Below are 20,914 nucleotides of genomic sequence, written 5' to 3'. Positions count from 1 at the left end.
GTTAGATGCGCACTTTTTTTTTTTCTTTGTCCGTGTGCTAAATATTTTATGCATTGTTAACGTTACGTGCACGTAATCGACATCGAAGCACGAATTTCTACCACATGCATTTTGTTGTTGTTGTAACTCATTTTCTTCATGAGCTCTTTCATCATAACATTATACTCTCATATTTTTCTATTCATTTACCCGCCTTGCATCTTCTAGTTCCACGGCCGCGAGACTTTTGAATTGATGATGCGTCCCAAAGATGCGTTGGAAAGCCCGCGGCATTTCCTTTCCTTTTTTTTTTCTTCTTCTCAATGAAACAGTACAAATTAGATAAATGGTAAACTTACTACTAACACTCGGCAAACTGAGTTCACAGCAAATCTTTTCTTGCGCTTGCTTTAGAGAAAACTGAACAAGGTGGCGGTGATGTTTTCTGAACTCATCCGTAACAGAAACTTGCAAATCGCATTTCAGTCGCAATAAACAGAGGCGCAAAACGGGATACTTTTTAGTTTCTTTTCTTTCTTCCGAATGCTTGCGCTAAGAGCCTAACAGCGCTAACAAATAAATAATGGTTTGGGCAATGCTAGCGTTATCCGCGCTTTTCGGGCTGGCAACCCGGACCGTGCGGTCTCGCGTTCGATGGCAGAGACATCGGCGCGCCCGAGCTAAACTAAAGATGTTCGTCGAGTTTGGTTCTATTATCTATTTAAAATTTGTCTAGGCACTCGACGGCGCGTCGTAACGCCAAACGATCCTGTGAGTGAGCAAAGCCCACAGCGTTCAGGTACTGTTGACTCATAATGCCGCGCGACGTTTATCAGCTGCCGTATCGCTCCCAACGTTCCTGTGATTGACACTTTCTCCTCACCGAGATACGTTATCTGCTATCGGCTTTCGTTTTTAATTGGGTGACATCATTCGCTGCTTTGCAAATGAGTTCACCAGCAAGATATATATCGAAAATGTCATCGCAGGAGACGTCCTTGTATCACGTGCCGTGTTTTCGTATTTGCAGAGGTTGCGATTCTCGCACCGGTTCTGCTAGCCGGCTGTGGGAATGGATTTTGAAAGTCCTGACGTCGAGAAAGACTTCCCAGGGCTTTACGCGTCCGAGGCGGTTGGGAAAGGACAGGAGCGAGATGTCACCTGTGAGTAAAAGCGCATTGTATCTCGATGGATAATAATGTTTTGGTTTGCATGCGTAGAGAAGCCAGGTTTCATGGATGAATGGGAGTGCTCGAATTTCGCCGCAATAAAAGCTATCGATATTAAACTAAATGGCTTCAATAATATGAAGGCTGTCAAGCTATATGTGCATCGGGAGGACAAACGGCTGAATGTTATGGTTTGCTGGTAGAGTGATGTTTTATGCGTATATGTGCATAGATTATTTGTGAAGCGTTAAGACCACCGGTCTCTTAATTGTTGCGTCGCAAGGACACGAGAAGAACACATGAACACGCATGCACGCTGCTATTTGTGTGTTTATGGGCTATCTGTGTGTTCCAAGTGCTCCGTCTGCGTGTTCATGTGCTCTTCTCGTGTTCTTGTCATGCTTGCACTACACTTGTATTTCAATATGACATACCAACAAGCCCGCATCACCAGCTTACTTCTGTCAAACTATTTATTTGCCATTATTATTTCTGCAGATAGCGATGATGAAAAGGTCTCGAAGAAGGAACTCCTGATTGGCAAGCTCAAGGATAAAAAGGACAAGAAGGACAAGGGATATGTTGCATTTGAAGGAGAAAGCTCAGAAGGAGAAATGGATGAGTCACGGTAAATTGTGCCCTAGTCTGATGGGGTTTTGCTTTTTAATATGTTTGCTTGCCATTGACTAGTTCTTGAAGTTTGCCACTGTTGTGCATGTAACACTTGACTGGAAGCATGCTGCTTGGAGATTGTGCAAGCAGTATCTCTTGCATGCTGTTGCTATAAACGAGCTCTGGTGATTGACTACTGTGTTAAACTGCAGCATTTCGACTACTAGTTAAGCGGCAGCGCACACATTGTGGTGCACTAAAGCACACCTACTAACTCTCCAGAATTTTTTGTAACGTTTACAAATTTGGGCTCATTGTAGAATTTTATTAATGTTGCATCAAGTCTTATGAGAAGCAAATTCGGTTTGTGGATATGTGTTTAAGCTGGGTAAAAGATGGCGCTGTACAAGATAGCAAAAATGCATGCATTAATAAATTGTGATGGTACTTGCACCACAATCTTAATATCTGTTCCAAGTTTGCTGCTCCTTGTCTGCTGCGTCTAAAGGTAAATAATTGTTAATGAAGCATATATGCATGTGGGTGCTGAAGACAAACATTAAAAAAAAAAAAAAGCATGCAATGCCTGCCTTCTGCATTACGGGATTTAGTGTCCAAGGGATATCTACCATTTGTGAAGTTCACAGGTTGGCAGGTATGCCAAAACAGCATTGTGTTTTCTGAGGTTCAAGGTAATTAAGAAACTGATCAAGGACAATCTTAGTCCGATAGGCAGCATAATTTGTTTCTGTTGTATGCTGCAGTATCTGCAGAGTAACACTAGATGGGTCTGCTTTAGGCATCAGTGGGTTACTAAAATACTTATAGAATACAGAATTTTTAGAGGGTATGTTTAGCCTCACCTAGATGCTGTCGAATCTTAAATGTGTGTGCCTGTATGTTCTAACAAGGACCATTACTCTTAGTTGTATGAGGCAGTGATCCCAAAGCGGAATTTTCTCTACATTCTGTTATTACACACTTAAAACTTTGAGAATGCATTTCAACGTCAAGCAGCTAACTGCTGGCAAGGAAGTCATGACCTCAGATGTCAGCGATAAGGAGAGGGTCTTGTAAATAATATGCCACCCCCCTTTGAGAAAACCTTAATGCTATATTCCTTTCATCATAAGTGCTTCCTGGTTAGGCTACCTGCTTGTCTCCTAGCTTTGCCTTAACTGATTGATGGCTCTTTTTAAAGGTTCAGGCACATTTAAGGGAAATGGCTACATGTGCATAAAGTTGAGCTTACCACGGTGGCCGTTAGGCATATCAGAAAATCAACTTTCATGACTGCTGCAAAAACTACCTATATGTGCCATCTTCTGTTATTATATTAGCACAGATTCCAGTTATTAGGATAAGCACTAAAGGATTAAGCATTCAAATTTAATGACAAAAAAAGAAAAACCTTACATGCAGATTACAGTAAAAGCAAATCATCTTGACTATCTCTTGTATAACAAGTAAAACTCTTATGTTTTAATTCTCATGTTAGTCTTTTCAACCAATTTTTTTTATCAGTACTATATTTTGCCAGTAGTTCTCACCCTATCTCTTTCAAATTAGGCTACACCTGTGAGATGCACACTTTCAACAGCCATACAAATCTGTGGGCTCCATTGGCTTCATTGCTCATGCTCACACAATCAAGCTTGTGGATCTTAAGGGGGGGGGGGGGGGATGGAGGGCAATATTGGCTCAAAATGTTATTTTTTTTATTTTAACACTACATATTGCCACTACTTTTGGCAAATGTTTACACCAAGTGGCAACCTCAGATGCACAACAGAAGGTATTTAAAATTGTGGTCAAACGCGCCTACCCCCGTGACTCCGCCTACTCACCGCACAAGTTTGTGTTATGTGCTGTGGCATTTGCTTTGTTGTTAAAGGATGCCTAAATGTATTTACATATATAATCATTTAGAAACATAATGTATCTAGCTAAATTAATGCTTTGAGTAGTTCAGTACGGGGCCAAAAGGAGCCATGATAGTCGCAGGAGTTAGCGCGACATTTGTTTACGTCCGCGTTCCCACCGTTACTGTACCCGAATTTTTACCCGCGTTCTGCTCAGAAAAGGAACATTTTCTCTGCAACCACTGCAGTTTTCAAATGGTAATTTTTGTGAATTGTTTACACATTTTACTGAACCAAGTAAAATGTGTTGCCATCTGGAAGTTTGTTTTTTATTAAAGCTTTTGTTTAAGAAAAAACCATAAAATTTAAGTCCTCAGAAAAAAATTTATTTCGCTGAACAGTGGTCAAATCTACAGTTATTCTTTTGGTTCAGAAGAACACCCATTGCATGTCCAACAACCACAACCTTTGTACCTATGAAGAATTTTTCAAAAATGTTTCTTCAGGAAATAAAGAAACAAAAAAAAGTTTATTAATATTTTAAGAACGGCTCAGTGCACCAAGTTTAAAATATATTTAGTAAATAACAATTTCAAACAGCCTGGAGAATTTCATTGAGCTTGCATCAAAAATAACAGAGGCAGCAGTAGCTGAACGCCTAGGTTTGCTATCCATTCCCCCCTTAATGAAGCCTGCGAATTTCAGTTTCAACAGCCATTGAAAGTACATGTGTGACTAAAGTATTACTATCATTAGCATAGATATAACAATAACCCATAAATGGAAACGAGTTCGTGCATAGGTTTCACGGGTTCATGTCATAGTTGTGCTGTAATTGCACCTTGCAGCATTGAACATTATCCTGCTTAGTGTTATACAGTCTGCCTCGGCTGCTTTAATTGTATTAATTTACATTCATGGGCATGCTTGTCAATTGTCAACTCTATATATGAACATGAACCTCAAGGACTTCTGCAGTTGCTTGACAAGTTGAAGGAAGGTTAAAAATTGCAAGAAAATACCAGGACAAGCAGAAGGAACCCACAATACACCACGAGCGCAGACTGCCAACTGTTTATCCTTGGTAATCAAAGAATGGGTTATTTAAGCAAGAACCCAGGCACATGCCGAGTTGCTTTGCATGCTTGGCAATTACCTGTATGTTAGGTTGTGTCATGTTGCTATATCTAGTGCCTGCCCTGGTACAATGGATGAATGTGTGGCACAAGTGATGTTCTCGTTCACTGCAATAGTCTGACGGTTACAAAACATTGCACAGCATGGGAGACAGCTGCTTCAGTTCATTGCATATATAACTCTTGTGGTTTTATATCCTTCCATTGCAACTTCAGAGGCAAAAGCAAAAAGAGTAAGGCTCCATTCAAGTTTCCCGGAAAGGAAAAAAAGGAGAAATCTCAAAAAAACAAAGAAAGCATCAAGTCGAAAGACTCCAAGGACGCCAAGAAAGATGCCGAGAAAGACAACAAGGATTCAAAAAAGAAGAAGGAGTGCAAGGTGAAGCTTGTCAAGAAAAAAAAGAAGGCTGAAAAGGCTGGTATGTATGCTTTGGAGAAAGCGCAAAGCTTATCAAATTGCAAAGCACTTGATGAGCTTTTGACTTCTGTGATACCATGTCCACGCATATATCAGGAAGCTATAAATGTCCTCTGAAACTGTTCTCAATCTCAAACTTTCGGGGATACAGTAATTTAGTGAGGTTTTAGTACTGGATGCGTACAGCATGTGCCTACGGGTGACAGGGCTCCTGGCACTAAGTGTAGATAGCATGCTTGGCACTGTGGCCTGAATGCTGTCCATAAGTGCCACCAAATACGCCGCTAGCCTGCAAAATCTCACGTGGGGAGGCCACTCGATGGCAGTTGCAAAATGCTGGTCTTCCTTTTATAGGTCAGGTGCTTGGTGGCCAAGCCAAGTATGCTCGGAAATATATCCTAGTGGCATGACTCCACGTTTTTGTATACCATATATATATCTATCACAAGTTATGTATTTAGGTTGGAGATTGGAGGTGGAGCAGCCATCGAATGTTTGACTCGCATCAGCTTAGGGGCCTTTTAAAGGGACACTAAATAATAATAGTAATTCCAGCTGTAGTATTAGTAAATCACGGTTGGGAAATAGGCTTTTATCAGGAGTGGAAGCTTGACGTCACCAGCTCGCTGTGACGTCGTGGATTCTTACAGCATAAGCTGTTATGGGCTCATTCCAATAGCCGTTTCGGTTCACGATGATGCCGCCCCCGGCGTTTGGCTGTAACCGCTATTGCCGGAAATGCGAAAAAAAGTACCCGCTCTCCGCCGGGATCGAACCCAGGCCCGCTGCGTGGGAGTAGGATACTTTACCACTGAACCACGCAAGCGCTTGCTATCAGGCTGCATAAATATTCCCTTTAAACGCCCTGTAGGCATCCGCGCAGGCGCAGACGACCCGAGCCTCCGCCAGTATGGTGGCGCCATCTAGTTAAAGTGCCTGCAACCGCCGCGCGCGCAGGCGCAGCCAACGAGATGAGATTCAGACGAGGCGCGCAATCAACGCTATCCCGATGTTAGATGTGTGCCACGTATTCTGGGTACCTCTTCGCTACACGTTAGACGTCTCCTCGCAAGGTACAAACCGCTGCTGAAGACGCTAATCGTAGAGCTACGTGCGCGGCTACAACCAGGCATCATCGGGATCAGCAGACTGCTGTGCAGAGAGCATTACAAGCCGCAGCTCGCCGTCGACACCGGGCGAACAGTTCCGATCGTTCTCGTCAAAATCGAGGCGAAGACACTTTGCCGCGAAGACCCTGTTGTGCGTGGTGCCGAAATTGGAGCTACTCTTGCGCCGCTCAACCAGCTTATGCTGTGACTGTGCTTCTTGTGCCACGCAGGCCTGTGACTTTTTACAGTCTCTACACGAGTCTTGTTAATGGTTGATTGGTTGAGAAGGACTACATTGCATTATAAAAGAGCGAAAGACTAAGCCTAGCAACGTTCGAGAGGTTTTTCTTGGGCCAGTGCAGCCCAAATACAAGGAAATACTTTGAAATTCGCGACGTCAAACTGACATATTGGTGCTGAGGCTTCAGCGCCAAATTCAAGCAAAGGAAGTGTTTTCTCCTATAATAATCAACACTTTTCTGCCAAATTAATGATAATATAGTTTGAAAGAGTTCTTTACCAGTCTGAACTGATTTAGTATTGAATCTTCAGGGCCTCTTTAGCTGGAGCTTGTCAATGTGCCTATTTGTTACTTTCAGGGTACCGTTCTGTTAATTTCTTTGCATTTATCAGTGTTAAGTGTTGGCAGAAGAAATAGTTTTGAAACTCCAAAACCTAAAAATTTGAGTCTATGGTTTATTACTATTTAATTTGTGTGCTGTGTTCTATTCAATTTATGCTACCAGTGGCAGAACTGCATACATTTATTGGATGAACTTATTGTTAAATGGTCAGATTTTCCCAGCTTTTTTACGATTGTCATATTGATAGCAATAATTTATTTTTTGTGTGCCAAGCTTAGCAAAACTGATTTCAAAACAATAGAAATACAGTTGCTGAGCAATTTTTCAGAGCCTGATTCTTCGAACTTGCCAATTATTTGGACTTACCCATGGCCACTGACCCAGCATATCGCTGGCCCAACATATCGCTGCAACAGAAATTTCGGCTGCCTTATGTAATTTCATGAATAAACTTCATAAACATGTCTATTTTCTGTGGTGCAGATAATTGTGGTTTCAAATATGTAATACACAATCATGCTCAATAATCTAATAACCTTTATTACATTTTACCAAATTTTGGTATTCTTTGGCTTCGAGTATTATTTTCATATTCGTCTATTGCCACATTATTAAATTATTTTCTGTGACTGGGACCGAGCTGCGCCTCGGATCCCCGTCACCCTTTTGACGGGTGCTAATAAATGTTATTTCTCTCTCTCTCTGTGTTTCTGTTTCAGAGGATCCTATTTTTGGCGTTCCCTTACTGACTGCGCTTGAAAAGAACCCGTCTGATGACGGCATTGAGTTGCCTGCTATTGTGCGGGAGTGCCTTGACTACATTGAAGAACATGGTCAGTGATTAAGAACCACACTTTCTAATTATAAGTAACCATTTAGAAGCCATATAAACTGGCAGTGTTTCTTTCTTTACACTTTCATGTACCTGAAATGTTGGCACACATAGATGCTGATTAGCAGTTGTGTCATATACCATTGACTGGGTCATCTATGGCAGAGGTTGAAGTCAGAGGTTGCAGTTGGGTCTTGCGCTTCTCCCATTTAATGGCTTTAATGGCTTAGGAGTACATACATTCACAGTATGTATCTTTGACATAAAAATAGACTACATAGAGGTGCATCCATGTGGACCCACAGCACAAATGCTGGAGCCCCTGCACGTGCCCGTCTCGCCCCTTGATGCTGCGCATCATGCTCCTGTTGGAAATTTTGCGAAGCGCAGTTGGTGATCCATAGTGCAATGCTTGCCTGAGCTAATGCTGATGGGCCTGCACAGGCATGCATCGCAGTAATGGATATTACCTTGCACGTTTGAAGCATCATTATGGCATTTCTGCTCTTATCTTTTCTCTTGCTCTGCAGGTATGACCTGTGAGGGCATCTACAGGATGTCTGGTGTGAAGTCGACTGTGCAACAGCTTCGGGCGGCCTACAACCGGCACGAGCAGGTCTGCCTGAGTGAGCATGGGCCTCAAGTGGTGGCCAGCCTGCTGAAGCAGTTCCTCCGTGAGCTGCCAGACCCAGTGCTAACCAGTGAGCTGGGCCCAAAGTTTGAGGAAGCTGCTGGTAAGCTGCAATACCTTTAATTTTTTGTTCTTGCAGGCATTAGTGGTATCCTTAGGTAACTGCAGACTTGTAATGAGGGCAAGCTGGTAGATGTTTGTTATTGAGTCTAAAATGCTAACAAAGCAACCAAGGGTGGTAATAGATGCTGCTGTGTCAGCTTAAAAGACAGGTTCATAATTATGACCAGTGTTTCAAAATAGAAAGGCAAAGATGGAGAAACTGATGGATCGTGAAACTCTCAACTAAAAGGGTTTATTATGAAAAGCACTCGTATACGTAACAGTATAGTATGTATTGAGAGAAGCAACAGCATCACTGTAGTCCATGACACACATTGTGTCTGCCCTGCATCCTTCCTACTTCATTCTTAATAAGTCTGTTTCCTCGTTGTGTTAATGTGTATCCCTTAATGACACACATGCATAAAAGAGAGAAGAATGAACACATTCATATTCTCTGGAGAGCATCTCTTGCTTAAAAAAACTTTGTTAGTGGGGTTCATACATTGTCCCGCTGCATCTTTTGGCACATAAATCATAATTACGACACTTAGTCCTGAACAGACTGCTTTATCTGCAATTGTGCGTGAGATATGAAGAAAAAGAACAGCACAAGAACACCTGTGTGCAAAAGTAACAGACCCCTTCCCCCTTCCTTCCCAACTTTTGGGCACTTGTAGTTTATTTAACTACATGTGCACATCAAATGCCCATACTGTTATCTCCGTGTACTGCTTGTTTGTGTTACAGTAAACATAAAACTGATGTTGTACATCATTGCAGTGTGAATATCTCACAGATGTCAAGTGTCCTCTATTGAATTATAGTTGTAGTCGTGTTATCTGTACAGATATGGTAGCTTTCTTATGGTTCCTGCGTTTGATAAATATTTGTGACATACCTGTGTACGCTATTCTTAGTGTGTAAGCTGGAAACTGCTTCAAACATTGCAGCCATCAAAGATGAGACGAGACGAGTGGAAACCATTCCAGAAGTTGATTGAGCAGCTGCCCACACCTAACCGGCTCCTGCTGTCATGGGTGTTTGTGCACATGACCAATCTTATCCGCATGGCAAGTCTTCTTTTTATTTTCCTTCTGCTGCAATGTTTATTCATGCAGTCGTCGTAGTGTCAAAGCTGGAATTGTCACATGTTGTACAAATGCATATTTTTATTTTTTTATCATCTGAACTAGCAGCCGCCAAACTAACCTTCTGCCCATATCATGGTTGTTTGAGAAATTGTTACATTCGCTAACATAAGAAACAAGAAGGCTATTAAAACATATTACGATGATTTTTCACTTTAATGCCTATGTGCCTTGGTAGTAGAAAGAAGTCGGCAAATAAAACTAAAGGCACTTTGTATAAATTTGCAACTGAAAGGACTTTCCGTAGCAAGTTCAAGTCTCTTTGGTACATGGTGCTGCTGATTTATGTGCTCCTGCTCATCAAACACTGCTTCATGTGCATTTGGTGAACTTTCTATATAGCAAGGCACAGATAATACACACCTTGGTAAAGTCTATACGTTTTCCGCGGTGCAATATCCTTGCACCGTTCAGCATGCACTTGGCAAATGACGGCTGTTTCCTTAAAGGTTTCTGCACACTTTTGCATTTTTTCCCACCTCTTTGTTGTCGCATGTTTAGATATAAGACAGATAAAAGTCTACTGACAAGATTACACGAGCAAGTGCAAACACTACGTATAACTTGCTATCACAAGTAAGATGTGCAGTGGAAAGCACTTGTTTTAATACCGGTATTCCTGTATTATTACTTTACAGGAGAAGCACAACAAGATGAACCTGCAGAATGTCTCCGTTGTGCTGAGCCCGAGCATGCAGATCAGCCACAGGGTTCTCCATGCTTTGTTCTCACATGCACCGATTTTCTTCAAGGATGTGAAAATCATCAAGTAAGCTGAAGCACCATGCATCGAGGAAAGAACCTGCACCTGCTTATTACCATTGAATTGCCATTGAAATAGCATTCTCAATGTTGCTTGTTGTCTGCAAGGACAGTACTTTATCCATTTATTGTGAAGCCATCTTCACCCTTGCCGAATATGTGCTAAAAGTACAGCATAAAAGTAATGGTGGCTCCATGAACTGCATACAGGTTCTGGAAAGCTTGTGCCCTGCTCCATGGATAGCTGCAGAACATACCTAATGTAGTGCCTCGGTGGTTTTGACGCTCTTCTACGGAGCGTTAAGTTATAGTTTAGATTTGTGATCATGGTGGTCGCATTGAATGCTTGTGTACTTAGTTTAGGCATATGTTAAGGAACTGCAAATGTTCAAAATTAATCGGGAGCACTACACTGCCGCAGCGCTTATAGCCCAGGTGTTGCTTTTTGGACATCAAACTCCATCAGTCAGTCGGCGAACATATTTGCTGACCTGTGCACATTTGAATGCACATGTTTGTCATCAGGTACACTGGAGCTTTGTCACTGGCACTTCTTTCAATTTGCAGTAATAATCTATTGAGCTGCTCCAAGGCTCCAGAAACCTTGTGGCTGATTCTATACTTAGTTTTGGAACATGACTTCTGACTCCATGGAAGCTCAGCCGTGCACCTGTGTCATCTGTCAAGCATGCTGGAGCTGCCACTAGAGCGCGACTTTTGTTTCCTGGATGTCACATTTTAAATGCGCTCAAGGATGCTGCAATTGTTTGGCATTGCTGGTGCAAGTTTTTTATTTGATACTACCACATGTGAAACAGTGTAAAAGAAGCTTATTGTATATTGGTACCTGTATGCATTATTCAATTTAATGTAGCTCTCTTGGTTTGTTGGTGATCCATGCAAGCAGAATACGCATTCTGTTTTGGGCAAGAAAAAAAAAAAAGAAAAGAACTGTTTGCTTGTCCTTTGTTGCAATTTGCAGCCACGCACGTAAAGTTTAACATTGTTCGATCTTGGACTGCCCCTCGTCCGTCATCATTGCAATGGGGAATGCACTGTCTATCTCTCTTCTGCTCCGTTTGCAAGCAAGGTGTCGAGAGCCTGACGAGATAAAACACTATTGTCTCACTGCTGCATGAGCGCAGCGATGGCATTGTTCCATGTATCTTATCTGGAGGCACGGTAGATAAGACTTGGGCAGATGGGTTTGTTTTCTTTCTTCGGCTGGCACAGATATGTGAAGAAGATCCGACCTGACTCGTCGCGTCAGTCTTTGGACCTGCCTGAGACACCAGCAGCCATAGAGGAGGAGCTGAGCCAGCAGGAGCAAGTGCTGAGCGAAATCCATGCCGAGCTCAACGCGGGCCTCCGGGATCCACAGAAGGAAGAGCAGCTTTGGGAGGTGCAGCGCGTCGTGACGCAGCTCAAGCGTAAGGTGAGTTGTGGCAGTGACTTGATTCTGACTGAGCTGGATTCACGCCATGGGACAGAAGGTTGGCATAGTTGGCAGACGAGCAAGACGTAACTCAGTGCTGCTGAATCATGTCGTACAAAAGGAAGCTGCTGATGGCCTGCTTGCGGCATGAATTGTTGCAACTCATCTATAACACGCTCGTCTGTGGACTGATTAGGCAATTCGTCCTGTCGTGTGAATCCAGCTTTAAGTCACTTATCTTGATGAAATATGTTAGTGGGGACGCCGAAGAAAATGAGAAGGAATTGCGGAGAATAAAAATGGGTTGTAGCATGTTTTGCAGCACTCCCAAGTCGTCAGTGGCCATGACATTTTACTGCTGGGCACAAAGGCAAGGGTTTGGTGTCCATCCTCGGCAGCCACTTTCAGATGGAGGCAGAATGCAAAAGCTTTTGTGTACTTTGATTTAGGTGCGTGTGGAATGCCAAGTGGCCAAAATTAATGTGGAGCCCTCCACTAGTGAGTTGTTCCAGGACATTTTATGATGTCTTTTTTTAATAGCAGCTTGTCAATAGCCTTGAAAAGAAAGGTATCTAATCTCTGAACCCTACCAGAGCTAATCCATGGGACCGGTACTTGAAGATTACAAAGAATCTTGAAGGGAAGCTAAAGGTAGAAAGACAGCAGTACAGATTAGTGATAAAGCATGGGTAATAATAATCTAGTTGACATTAAGTGGTAGAAGTGGAGTTAGGAAAGTCGTGCAATGTGCAGTACAGATAATTTACCCAATTGGGTACATTGCTTTTATTCCTTTCCAGGATTAGCTCAGCTACAATTACATAAAATATCCAACCCCTATTTAAAGTCTGTAGCATGCAGAACTGTGTGAAAGTGGTTTAGGTGTATTACCGCTGTAAGTTTTTGTGAAAATTCTCATCAATTCGGTCTAGGCCGTTGTGTTGTTGTCACAGACGACAAAAGGCAACCATCAAATACCTCTCGATTACTGTGAGTTGATGCAAAAATATAGGATGCAGCATCGCCAAGCCAATGCACCATGCAATGTTAGATCTTCATCTGTGTCTTTTAGCTGATAAAAACTGTTTTTATGACAAAAATAATAAGGAGACAGCTACTTTCTCCATTTACATGGAGATGCTGCCTCTGGCACCTAACAGGATATTTAAATGAAAAATAGTGTTTTCACATCCTAACCAAGATGCTTAAATGAAAAATTGTGTTTTCATGTTCATAACATACCAGTCGGTAATAAGAACTGGCTTGAAAAGTATGTATGCCCCTGAGCGGGCTTCGAGTCTGAGGAGGTCAGGGGCACAGCTTGCGTGCCAAGGGAGGAGAAATGAAATCAGAAGATTAGATGCATTGTTGAGATGAACAAGTTTCATGGGGCTTAGGATGGGTTTGGTTATGCAGGACAGAAGTAACTGGAGATCCTTTATCCCTGTAGTAAAATTAATTCATGCTGATGATAATGATGAAAGGAAAATACTACCAGCATGTATTTTATTTTTTTCAAGAACCTCAGTGGCACATGCAATTATGAGTTTGAAAGAGTAAATAATGCTTTAGCAAAGTGTAATCATAGATGTGATGATGCTCATTACTGAAGAATCTCTGTTGAAGCCAAGAAGGTACTGAATTATGAGATTACTGAACGGCAATGAACATTTTTTTTATAATCTTAATAAACTGGGCACCAGGCATAACTTACAAGTTATGTCTCTTGCATTTTTTTTTTTTCAAGCACTGAAAAAGCAGTTTGTTAAAATATTAGGTGCACTTTTCTATATTGTTGGAGTGCTTGATATCTGCTACTTGCACAAGGTGGAGGACTGCACTGAGGAGTTCAGTTCTGCAAGTGACTATAAGTCGTTTCCTGAATTTCTTTTCACACCGTACTTCATCTAACTTAATTCATGAGTACAGTAGAATAAGATGTACAGGTTTTTCCCAAATAAACTTATTTCTGCTACTTTTATATCAATGTCAGAATTTTACTAAATTAATGTGACCACCCAAGGACTTCGGTTAAGACTTACGATACAAGTGTGTGCAATTTTATTGTACGAGACCAGGGACGTAGCCAGGGGGAAGGGGGGGGGGTGCACCCCACCCATTTAAAGATTCCTGGCTACGCCACTGCATGGGACAATTTTGTTCTCCTTCTTTAGGTAGATAATTAGAAATGTAGCATATTGATTAAGCCAAATTCAACATCAATGCCTAAATTTATTTTAAAAGACATGTTTATTGTGTTTATTATATTATTATACAAGGCAGAAAGACTTACAAAAAGCCTAAACAGGCATGCACAAATATGTAAATTTCCTTTGGCTAGCTTTCTTGCCCAAAGCCTGGTCTACCCTGGCCCTTAAATTTTGACATACTGTGAAAGAACCCTGCACATTGACTGTTACCCACCCACTTAATACACTGCACAGTTGCGCGTCTTGCGACAAGTGAAGAAAGTTCCCGTGGAAGCCACGCGAACAGACTCCATTGAGAAAATCGACACGCGACTTCGACTACCAGCGGCCGCAGAACCAACTCCACCGCAGCCGCCACCCGAAGCCGTGGTGACACCGGTTGTCGCTCCTCCTCCTCCTGCCGAACCAGCCCCTGCCAAGGATCCTTCAAGTGAACAGCTAAAAGCCACAACGGCCAAGTCTGCCCCCAGTAGCCAAGTCCAAGCCGAAGTACCGGCTGCTTCCGAAATGGAGAGAGTTGTGCCAACGATTTCACATCAGCCCATCCCAAAGGTGGCACCAATGGTGATGACAGCTCCTTTGCAAGAAGCAGTCGTGGTTCATCAGGTGGGCGCTTTCCGCAACTTGATGCACCCACTGTGGTCTGGCCTGTCTGTGCTCTCCGGCCCCTTCGCTTGAAGACTGCGCTCTGCACAGCTGGGCTTGCATGTAGTTTGCTTTGTTGCAACCTCCACAAATGAAGACCGCTTGCCTGTAGACGTTTTCTCAGTTGCACACTTTTTTCATTACCTTTGTTGCAGCCAGTGCCAGCAGTGTTGGCGTCCTTGTCACAGCCATTCTTCGGGTGCATATTGTCGGCGGATCTTCTGTCACTTCGGGATTGTGCCTCTGCTGTGGCTTGGCCCTCCTGTTTTCTCTGACACTAGATCTGAAGATGGCGTTCCATACTGCAGTTGTTGCATGCGCTCAGTTTGTTGCATCTCTGTGAATGAACACTGCCTGGCTAAAAGGCTTGCTTGAGGGCTTTTTCTTGTTGGCTATGCACTCTTACTTTGCTTGCGTGCTGTCCATGTTTAGGAAAAGTGTGACGCTTACTGTGTAGCACTTACTGCAATTTGGTGGCTGTGCCTTTTCTTTTTACGCTTTATCTGTGATGTTGCATTCTTGATGTTTGAAAGCACTGAACTTTGCATTTTGTAAGCGGTAGCGTTGCTTTGCTCTTGTGAACTTTCTTTGCTTCACTTTGCATGTTTCAAGGTTGTGAAGCAGCGACACCAGTCTATCTAAACTGCCATCTTTAGTTACAGTAATCGGGCATCTTGGCACAGCAACCATTAGGTTAACTACCGTATTTACTCGCATAGTGAATGCACTTTTTTTAGCTATACGAAGTAAAGATAGTAGTTTTATCGGCCGTATAAACTTGTAAACATTCGCTAACTATGTCAAATAACAAGCATGGTGTCAGCATGCACAGGCAAACATGAACAATCACACACGATGACCGCGGACACTCGCTGTCAAACGCTGGCATGAGGAAGAGCGTCAGTAACAACGAGTGAAGTGACCTTCGTGCTGTGTATCGTCTCAATGCAAACTGAGCAGCGAGAACAGAGCACTCACAATGGTATAAGCCAGCATCGCACCTTGACTCGGCCGCCAATGCAGATCGCTTTCAAGATAAGGCCGCGCAATGTGCCGTTGCTGCGCCACCCCCCTCCCTTCCCTCCCCCGCTTTCCTCCCTTGAACGCGGAAGATTGATCCATGACCGTCGGCGCCGATGGCAAAAATGCACATGGAGTGTCCATATAATTGTTATCACAATAAAAGTAGGAGACACACGGTACGTTTCGGCGTCTGACACAATTGTACCCACCGAACGCCACATCAGATGCCGAATCGTACCATGTCTTTCCTAGTTCACGGCAGCAAGTTTAGGGTGCGATCATTATGCGAGGAAAAGAAAAAAACGCACTTCTTGATCGGATAAGTGAGAGAGGGGGAGGGGGGCTTTCATTACACGAGTGCGTTCATTATGCAAGTAAATACGGTATTTGTTTTTGTTTATTGAAGTGAAGCACTTAAGTCATGCTTTGCGACACTTTGTTTTCACGGGCCTTAACCTAGACGAAGGTCTCGACAAAGACAAGTTCTCTGTTCAACTATGGGACCACACTGAGGCTTCACTCTTTTGTTCTTTAAGTGGTATCCACATGAAGGAGCCCCTGACACGGAGGGAAGCATGACGTCATGAGCCATGATATATGCTGCTTTGCGCCGCTCCCCTGCTTATATGTGTGGGTGTGGTGCGGCAATTGAGAAATGTCAACGTCGGCAGATGAGTTTAGCAGCCTATACTCCTGACACTGAGCGTATGCACAGGCGCACGTATGCTGTGGTGAGTGAAATGAAAAACAAAGTTGTTTCATCGCTGAGCTTCGACATGCCAGCAGGTGCTCATGCCACTAAATAACAATCACTGCAAAGCGATCGACTGCCAAGCACCTGTGAAGGCAGAAGCAATTTAGATACCGCCCCTATACTGCTGGTGAGTGCGGTGGGATAGGTTGCTCGACTAGTCCGCGATATCCCTGTTGTCTCCTTCACCAAAGGAGGATGTTTTGTTCCAGCGCAGCAAAACGTATCCCATCCCCTGGCGATGCTCATTCCCCAATGTGAAGCAAGGGATTTCATCTCTGCGTGAATGCCGCTTTAGTTCCTGTGACATATGTTAAAGTGAGGTCTGACAGCCTTGAAGGCAGCCTCCTATGCCATGATGCACTTCCGCTTGCTTGGCCAAACAAAGCCGGAGCTATATAACGGTCAAAATAATTGTATGTAACGTTATGGTACCACACAAATTTAGCAGCATGGCTACTCATTTAAGAGGCCTGCCTGGGGGAAAACAGGAACCATTGACGTTAGGTCCCTTCAAATGCTTTTTCAGGAAGTCTCTAGTCCAATTTTTATTTCCTAACTCTTCGCATGCACATACAGCCTATCATAAGTAAGGCAGCTTGCCGAGAACAGGTGACAAGTCTTTACTTAGTTGCAATAGGTTGTGCTTGCTAGTATGCTTTGATGTTGCACTAATGGCAGTGTGTGTTATGTCTAGGAGGATGTCGTCGGCAGTGGAGAGATGCATGCTACTGGTGATCTCAAGGAAGAGGGATTTGAGAAGCCCGCGACTGAAGGTAATCTTTGCTGCTTGCGTGCTGTTCTGGGATGTGAGAACCATCGTACGGCCTCCAGTATAATTACAATGCCTGCACAGTTGCCATAAAACCAGGTGTCACTTAGAGTGCACCACTTCCCCAGACATCAGCCACAAATTGTAGGATGCAATCACGGCAATGGGAACCTTCTTTTAGTGCTGTTATGACTGCTGGTACAATTTATGCCTGTACGAATATCAATCTTTTGGTTCGAAGCGAATTCAAAGTGAATAGTATTAGGATCAAATAATTTAGAAGCAAACAGTCTGAATAGTTATGCAATTTGCTTAAGCTCTTTACACAACAGCCAGAAGTTGACAAATGCATGTAAATATTTATATCAAAAAGGACCTTTACTTGCGAAGGGGGAAACAGTTCCATCTTGACAAGAAGATGGATATTTTCAAAGTGCTGATATTCAAATAATTTCATGCAAGAACGCTAGTGGTTCAGTATTTTTTACGGTGCCAGCAGTACAGAATATTCGTTTGCAGGCTTTCGTCAAAGTTGTCATTGAGACCGTGAAGGAGTTTCACATTTGCCCCTCGCACAGCTCAATGTGTGTTGCATGTCATCGTGATGCTGCAAAGTGCAGATGTCGTGTGCGACCTTGAGACTGCATGATGCCAGCAGTTTAGGCGGTGTTGCGCAAATTCAGCTAGATGCACTCTGCCTACATGCACGCTTAACCTGTTCCGTCCAGCAAGCGGACAGACGAATTTGGTAGGTACACTCACTGTAGTTGTCAGCTCTTCTCCCACAGACCTGAATGTTACTTTACTTCTGCAGCCCTCGGTCTAACCCTTGCATGTGATTGCAGGCCTTATCACTCGCACGAACATATCATATAGTGGCAAACTTATGGCGAAAATTTGCCACAACAGGCAGTGGCAAAGCTTTATCAGGCAACACTGCCTTGGCTGTTCGGCCTAATTAGCACTGTTTCATTGGGTGTAGACCAACGCACCTTGGGGCTGTGTCAGCACTGATCTGTTCGCAGTGGCTGTATGGTTTTTGGAAAGTTGAGAAACTAGCTTGTCAATGAGAGTACAGCAAACAACCTGAATGACACTTACTTTCTTCACAGCCATCATTTTTCCGGCATTGTTTGCGTGGATCATGTCCGAAAAACAGACTGAAACAATGTATGGCATTCGAAACTTCGATCACCACTGTAACTTGCTTCAGTAAAGTAGGTGGCAGTGCCATGGCAACATTTGAATGATGTAGTGGGTCATAAATATCAGTTGGCAACTGCTAATGAATCCTTCATCTGTGACTTGCCTTGGCTATGAGCCAACCGAAACCATGCAAACCAAAATTGTTGTTTGTACGTGTTTTCAACGTGCACCACCATAGAGTAAAAGCTTAGGAAAGACCCCTCAATGTCGCGCGTGAACAACAAAAAAAAAAAGAACGAAAAAAAATGCGGCGGAGATTTCACCCTCTCTCAAATGGCAAGGTCGCCGATTCTGCAATGCGTCGGAACATGCGTGTACGTGCTGACGTCTCAGCCACGCTACCGTAGCCACGTGTAGAAAATGGCAGTGAACCCTTCTTTCTCCATTATGCTTCCTCTACTTTCTAGTCACGTGTTGACCTCGAACGCTGCGGCTACGGCGCAGAGGGAAGCAGCGGCGCTGTCCCAGGCCGGCCAACGAAACTACCCACGCCGGCAAACGCCCGCTTCCCGATAACGGCAGAAAACGAAACTTCGGGGAGCTGGCGCCGGGCGGGCTAGAGCGCTGCACGGCGGCGGGCGCGCACGGTGACAGTCGAAAGTGAGGGAGCTACGAGGGAGGGCGAGGGGAGCCACCGAAGCGACGGAGTTGCCGAGGCGAAATCCGCTTCCCTGCTGCCCTCCTCCCTCACATTCCACGGTCTCCGCGTGCACCCTCGCCATGCCGTGCCGGTGCCGCCCACTCCCTGAAGTTTCATTATTTGCCGATATCATGAAGCGAGCGTTGGCCGGCATTGGCAGTTTCGTGGCCCTCGCTCGCTATGCTCACCGTGATATTTCACGACTCGCACTCAAGATTCTGGTTTCAGCCTCACTAGCTGTTCGTTCGCACCATGTGCCCTTCTCCACTTCGTCTCTCTTTCTTCCTCGAGCACTCCTTGGGGCGCCCGTTTGAGGGGAGCGTTCACCGTCTCCGCTGACTTCCGTACTCCCAGGCAGCTGCACAGTAACCGGTATTTCGTTTCCCGCAACTGCACTATAAGCGATACGTGTATGTACATGGAGTGCTATGGGAAAATTAACGGGAGTCTAAAAAGGCCGCACTATATCCGGTCCTGCACTATAAGCGGTTACGTTATAAGTGGTCTATACTGATAATATTCGCACATGCCTAGTAGAGTTGCATGTGAAAGTTCAGGAGTTGAAGCAAAACATGTTGAATGCTATCTGTGCTCTAGCAACTGGTCTGAGAAGGTGGCATTGCACTACAAATTGGGCAGGCATTGTAAAAATACTAAACGAGGTTATGGCCATTGTCAGGTGCGTACCATGGGCTAATCCACATTGAAAACAAAAGGTGTGATTTACTGAAGCGAGTGAAGTTTGCAACACATGAAGTAATGCTACGAGGATCCTTGTGTAATTGTAACGGTTGTGCATGCTTCTCTCAGTAGCAGCGCATCACAGCAAGCTCCTTCAAACTTAATTCCAACCCTTTAATTTCTTTGCTATACCCAATAGCATGTTATATGTGTCTTTGATTTCATTATAGTAGTCTAAACGATATTTATTGTCTCACATATTGCGTTTCAAGGTCGGCTACACCAGGCTTCAATGTAATGAAGCTCAATTGTGTAAATTAACTGTCACCATTGAAGGAAGCAGCACTGAGAGTAATAGTGAGTGAGAAAGAGTATAAGATGAAATGTACGCTGCAAAATTTGTTGTTTGGCCCCGTTAAGAGGCCACATTGGAAGCCTCGGCCGAGCTGCTGGCAGCTCTGCGCCCCAAGCTTCCCGAGGAAGAGACGGACCCCGAAATGCAGCAGCTTCGGCGCGAGGAGCTGGAGCTGCTGGTGCATCAGGAGGAGCTGCTCTCTCTGGGTGACGAGCTGCGCCGCAAGATTGCTGCAGAGCGCACCGAGGCTGAGCGCCTTCGCAGCGAGATCGACGAGTACGAGAAGCTGGCCAAGTGAGCATTTAATTCCAAACATGACGCGACTTGTGACTTAAGACGAAGGAGTGCAGTTGGGCCGCTCATTTCGTGATGTAGGTCACTACACGACCTGTGCCACAGAGCATGCCGGTTGTAGTAGTCTTAAGTGGGCTGAAGGACAACTGTGTTTAGAAGTGTGTTGTGTTTGTACCATGGCTAACCCACTTGCACCTTGAGATCGAAATGCAGGGAGGTGAGAATAGAGAGATTTTACAGTGGAAGTGGGGTCGAGCAGACCCATGCCTCAACTTCACTTAAGTTTCGCTGGAATAATTCATAGGAGCATTGTCCTCTGCATTCATCTTATGTTGCCTTGAACCCAAGCACAACAAGCAAGTGTCGGGGATCGCTACCATCCTGGTGCCGACAGGGCAACTGCGCATCCTCTCTGAACATGGCGAAATTTGTCTATTGCTGGCCTATTATAGTAATCGACTTGTTGCCTTGTAATGAAAATGCCATCAATGGCACGAGAGGATTTGAAGGCATAGAGTAATACATGTGCACTCTCTTTAAGATAACGGAGTGCGA

The 20,914-nt window shown here is 44.0% G+C and overlaps 1 protein-coding gene across 1 annotated transcript in view; it reads left to right on the top strand.

Moving 5' to 3' along the window:
• The first annotated feature begins 604 nt into the window (after nt 1–604).
• Nucleotides 605–20,914, top strand: part of LOC119434349 (ralA-binding protein 1-like) — a 28,838-nt gene continuing 8,528 nt past the window's right edge. Inside the window, 13 exon segments of the mRNA XM_037701517.2 lie at nt 605–778; nt 1,010–1,142; nt 1,647–1,776; nt 4,975–5,177; nt 7,589–7,702; nt 8,232–8,435; nt 9,388–9,422; nt 9,424–9,507; nt 10,224–10,354; nt 11,581–11,782; nt 14,227–14,598; nt 17,109–17,187; nt 20,131–20,359. Of these exon segments, the coding sequence (XP_037557445.1) occupies nt 1,052–1,142; nt 1,647–1,776; nt 4,975–5,177; nt 7,589–7,702; nt 8,232–8,435; nt 9,388–9,422; nt 9,424–9,507; nt 10,224–10,354; nt 11,581–11,782; nt 14,227–14,598; nt 17,109–17,187; nt 20,131–20,359 (1,874 nt within the window). The 5' untranslated portion in view covers nt 605–778; nt 1,010–1,051.

The sequence above is a fragment of the Dermacentor silvarum genome, unplaced genomic scaffold (genome assembly GCF_013339745.2).
Source record: "Dermacentor silvarum isolate Dsil-2018 unplaced genomic scaffold, BIME_Dsil_1.4 Seq1019, whole genome shotgun sequence".
Classification (NCBI taxonomy): domain Eukaryota; kingdom Metazoa; phylum Arthropoda; class Arachnida; order Ixodida; family Ixodidae; genus Dermacentor; species Dermacentor silvarum.
The sequence above is the reverse complement of the archived record's forward strand: the minus strand, read 5'-3'. Positions and strand labels throughout refer to the sequence as shown.